At 50.6% G+C, this 5198-nt stretch overlaps 1 protein-coding gene across 1 annotated transcript; it reads left to right on the forward strand.

Annotated features, from left to right (window-relative positions):
* The first annotated feature begins 702 nt into the window (after window positions 1–702).
* LOC119435661 (aquaporin-10) lies at window positions 703–2915 on the forward strand. The gene is made up of 2 exons (XM_037702403.2): window positions 703–1174; window positions 2326–2915. The coding sequence occupies exons 1-2, from the start codon at window positions 785–787 to the stop codon at window positions 2812–2814; spliced, it is 879 nt and encodes a 292-aa protein (XP_037558331.1). The 5' UTR covers window positions 703–784; the 3' UTR covers window positions 2815–2915.
* The last annotated feature ends 2283 nt before the right edge of the window (window positions 2916–5198 follow it).

Here is a 5198-nt window from a genome sequence, read left to right on the forward strand (position 1 = left end):
ATACCCAGTGACCCAGGTTGGCGTCAAACTTGCGCAGACTCGATTAGCAGCCTAGCGATGCCACACGGGAAGTTGGCGTCAAAGAGGTTCATTGAAGAGCGGCAAATATCCAGTGGCTCCCGGGGCATACACAAGTTTATACAATCACATTAAAAAGTTTAGGCGGGCATAAACGACGGCCAAACTGGCTGCTGTAGGTGACAGGGCGACAGGCCGTGATAGAAACAGTCAGTGCAAAGAGTACGTATACAAGGATGGGGTAAGTCGAGAACATTTGGAACAGCTAACTATCAACTCTGAAATGCGGTCTTTTTGCAAGATAGAACAAAGGCTGGAGGCAGCTGTGGGAAAGTGTGTACGTATGTACATCACCAATTGCTATATGCGACGTACTCCGTCGCATTAACAGTGCGCTTAAAGACACTGGCCCATGCAAAAACGGCATGATTTCATCTCAGTGCATGCTTCTCGTGATGACAAAACGCGCGAGGGAACTGCGCATGAGCACTGAGGGGTTATCAAGTTAGCCTCGATACATAGCCCGTTTACTATGCCCGTTTCTATCAAAGCTAGGACGCGGCAGTCCAGTCGGCTGGTACTGATACGGATATGTATGGTTCCGTAGGATTGATGATACGACGATAAAGCGTCCCCCGTGACTTGCACCACGGAAACTTATGTAGCTATATAAAGCGCGAGCAACGAGGCTCCGTGATCAGTTGGCGTGCTGCGGGCAGGGCTGGCAAGGACACGGTAAGCAGCAGCAGCAGAGGAAGCCGCAGCCATGAAGCCCAACGCTGTGACCCGCGCTTGGCGACGAGTGTCCGGTTGCTGTATCGAGAAGCCGCTGGCTCGCCAGGCGCTTGCCGAGATGGTGGGCACCCTCGTGCTCACCCTGGTCGGCGACTGTGTCCTCGCCTCGCTCGCGGTCTTCCAGCTGGGCTCCACAGGCCTCGCCGCGGGACCCCTGGGCTGGGGTCTCGCTGTCTTTCTCGGAGTACTGGTCGCGGGAGGCGTGTCCGGTGCCCACTTGAACCCGGCCGTCACGGTCGCCATGGCTACCGTCGGCAAGCTTGCCTGGTGTAAGGTACTTGCGTACGTGGCAGCGCAGTACGTGGGTGCTTTCTTGGCTTCCTGCCTCGTTTACCTCGTGTACGTCGATGGTCTTGTTCAGGTAAGTCTGCCATCGTCGCACTTCCGTTTGCACTCGGTCAACTTGTCGGTCACGCGACGAGTTCGCTCAATACTCGACGTGATGTCATTACCATGTTACGTAGGCTGAGAGTCAAAACACTAAATCGCTTTAGACTGATAATTTTTTGAAAGCTCTTGCTGTCGGTAATTTAGAAATAATACGCCGAATATAAGACAATGGTAAGTTTCTGAATTTCTCGCCGCAACACCTACGCCGGTCCGTCACTGTGACGTCACGCATTTCAAAGTATTCTTTTCGTATTCGGGCCGGTTGGCTCGGTAAAAGTTTCCGAAACTTGTCATGTATGTTTGGCTCCTTTAGGCCACAGTGTCGTCAGTCTTTACCGCTAAATAACTAGGCTGTAAAAGGCTCTATCAATATCAATGACGTCACTGTGAGCTAGTGCGGGAACTTCGAGGAGGCGACACGACTGGTCTTTCGTATTGGCACTTTTCCTGGCTTGCCAAGCGGCTTCTCATAGTAAGAGTGGTGTGTTTGGTATTGTGCAAGAGTGCGTAATTTCCTAATGCAGTAATCATATTTCCCTGTAGCTTCCCTTTAAGAAATTTAAGCTCGACAGAAAAGAATAGCGCCCATCTCAAGTGGGCTTCAGTATCGTGCTCGAGCAGCTTGTCGGCATGCACTCCTTAGTGACGCGGTTTTACTTTGGCTTGTCCTTCATTCTATATTTCCCTCGCGCTGTTGACATTTCGACTTCTCAACGTAACGATTGTTGAGGTTCCTTTGGTACGCGATTGCAGCTAATTGCTCGAGCGTTGTCCTCTTTCGTTCATATGCATTTCCAAACCTACCTTTCAGTCCCCTCGTCAGGCGTTAACGTCTGTCCTTCGCCTTGACGTCTGTATTTAAAAAATCTGCCACAACTCTCGCACACCTATTCGTTCATTCTTGCCCTCGAATACCTCTCAAAGCGGTGAGGATGCCGCGGCCACGCCCCCGTCTTTTTGTTCTGGTGTGTTCGCACTCCATCAATTTCCTCGCCTCCCGGCTTCGTAATGAGCACCGATTAACTGCATCACTAGAGTTCACCCTCTTCGTTGCATTTCATGCCTTATGGTACGGCGCATCACGGCGCCATAATTGTTCGAATGGTGCTTGCCACTTCGCAGATTGACGCCAACCTCACGACTGTATACGGCATCAACGCCACAGCTCCGGTGTTCTCCTGCTTCCCTGCGCCCGGGGTCTCAACACTTACGTGCCTCCTGGATCAAATCGTCAGCACGGCAGTGCTGCTGGTTGGAATCTGTGCCATCACGGATACCCGTAACATGGAGGTGTCTCGCGGCCAGCAGCCCCTCCTCGTAGGCCTTACCGTCTCCGCCTGCATGTACGCCTTCTCGTACAACTGCGGAAACCCCCTCAACCCAGCTCGAGATCTTGCCCCAAGGATCTTTACGGCCATGGCAGGCTGGGGCTCCGCAGTGTTCTCCTTCCGTGCCTACAACTGGTTTTGGGTACCTGTGGTCGGCCCGCACCTTGGTGCCGTCATCGGAGTCTGGGTCTACAAACTCGCCGTCGACAACCACTGGCGCGCCGATGATGAAATAGACGCATCCGAAAGAAAACCGCTGCTCGGCAGTCCTAAACTGATCTAAGACGGAACAGCACCGGCCTCCCGACGTATGCATAGCCTAATATTACCTGTTGAGTTTTAATATTTCTTTGTTGTACAGGTTAATAAAATACGCTTATTTTTATACCCTTGGACCTCCCTCGTATATGCAAGCCGCACATGCCGTCTTCATGCTCGCTACACAATTTTATTAAATCACCCAACCCTCCCCTGGTTACGCCCCTGTCTACAGCAATACTGCATTGCATGTATGTACATCAGGTCCGAACTATACTATAAATATGTCGCTTTCGAGACTACGCCACATTGTCCGCTACTATAGCCAGCGCGCGCAGCTCTGTTCAGCTCCGAAACCTGGTCCAAATCTCAATTCTAAATCTGTACATTGCACAAGGCGCGCGCGTGCGCCACTTGTGTGCTTGTCGGTTTTTGGTGCCATAACATGGCCTCGCCTAGCAAGTTTCTGTCCAAAATCGGAAACCATGCTCTGCAGCTAACATTTACGTTACGGAATTAGGCGTTCTCGCAGAACATTTGTTATCGACAAAATTCACACACGCGCTCCAAAGTTGCGTTGCTAGCTCTGCCGATCTTTTTGTTGTGCCGTCGAATAACTGTTGCCGGTTTGCGTGCTGGGTCAAAGTGCGGTGCTGCGTGGGGCGCACGCACTGAGTCCTCGTCTGCCTTGCGTTTCTCCGTTTCCATTTTTTTTTTTTTACTGCTGTTTCTGAACATGTGCAGTTGGTAAGCAAGCATATCGTTCGACGGCCATGTCTGTGTGTTAACTGGCCGGTGCGGTTTGTATGCGACAGCGGCGGAACTTTGAAACTTTCGATGCGGCGCCCGCATGCATGAATTGGATCAGTTCGCGGCAACAGCCAAGCGTGTTCCGCCCTTGCCTGATGTTGAGCAGCTTGGCATCGAGTGCATGGCGGCCGCGAGGGCTGCTGAGGCGGTGCACAAACAGTACGCTTCCGGACCGCCAACAGATGAGGCCCACCGCGGGTCCGCTGCATACGTAGGGTTTTTCGTTTTCTGGTTTTATATTTGTTGAAATTTGGAGGGTAGAAATTGGGTGCTTGTTTTAAAGAGGACAACCGGGCAGAAATCGGGATTTTAGTTGTCTGGCACGAAAGCCGGCGAGAAACCAGCGCTTTGTTGCCCTGCAGTCCAAACTTCGTTTTTTTTTCTGGTTAAGCTTTAAAAGCAAGTAACACAAGCAGTGGTCTTCTTTTGGACACATTCTATTTAAACGAGCGAAATCACTCACACGAACATGTAATGGCAAACAGCAGCTCGCAGATTATATGACGAACCATATCTCTACAAATCCTCGTCGTCGCGCATTAATAATGCATTGTAAATAAGAATCCACATTCACCAAAAGAAAAAGAAAAAAACGTATAAAAATAGTGCGCAAGGGTGTGCATCGCAGGTGTGATGCTCTTCCTTGTACTAGGAACGCTCGTTGACGTACGCACACACACACTCAGGTGTATGGGGAGCTTTTCTGTGCATATATCCTACACGTAACTGTCCGGCTAGTCTTCCTTGTGTGTTGTGCTGTTTTACCGTGTCTCAATGCACTCTCTTGCAACAAAATTAATGCAATACCACCTAAACAAATCAGTCCCACTTCTCTGAACGTCAAGTTGTTATAGGTAAACATCGTCTCAACGTTAGCGCTGCGTTAATTTGCTTCCTAGCGCATTACTGCTGTGTACATCATACGTAATGTGTACGTAATGCGCCATTCGATAGTATTAATTTAAATGCGGCTATTAAAAAGCAAGAAGCTTTAGAACACTGAAGGCCGGCACGTGCTGAATGTATTATACCTTTATGTATACCAGTTTTCGCTTGAGTGTTAAACGAGAACGAGACATATACCACATTCAAATAAATTAATAACGACAGTAATATTGACACGCGTGCTCTACAGGCAGACGACGACGACGATGGGGGCATTAGCGGACTCCGTCTAGTGGGTCAATGGGATTATTAGAGAAAGAAGACGTGTGTCTGTTCTGTTTTGTTTGAACAGGTCGTCCTGTGCTGTTCTTGAAGAACGTCTCCCTGTCTTCTCTTCGCGTTGTATCGCGACACTGGTGGAGGTGCTGGGTATTGACAGCGCCTGATGCCCCGGACTCCTTCTGGGAGTCGTTCATCTAGCCCGGACGCATTGTCACCAGTTACGACACCCGTGCATCACTTCAGTCGTCGACTGCTAGGCCTTGCCCCGGAGTTCTCCCCTCTTCAACCACCTCACAGGAGATCCACACATCGGGCAATGGCCGAAACCAGCGCACCGCTAGCACCCCAAAGCAGCGGGTCTCCCAGCCCGCAACAGGTAACCGTTCTTCATCCGCTGGTCCCCGATCGCTATCGCGGTGCAGCCTTCGAAGA

This window comes from Dermacentor silvarum, unplaced genomic scaffold (genome assembly GCF_013339745.2).
Source record: "Dermacentor silvarum isolate Dsil-2018 unplaced genomic scaffold, BIME_Dsil_1.4 Seq815, whole genome shotgun sequence".
Taxonomy (NCBI): Eukaryota; Metazoa; Arthropoda; class Arachnida; order Ixodida; family Ixodidae; genus Dermacentor; species Dermacentor silvarum.

What these genes read in the sequence shown, in the direction of transcription:
- LOC119435661 (XM_037702403.2), top strand. Translation starts at nt 785, where the DNA reads ATGAAGCCCAACGCTGTGACCCGCGCTTGGCGACGAGTGTCCGGTTGC. An exon ending in ACGTCGATGGTCTTGTTCAG is followed by an intron (nt 1,175 to 2,325) that starts GTAAGTCTGCCA and finishes GCCACTTCGCAG; the next exon opens with ATTGACGCCAACCTCACGAC.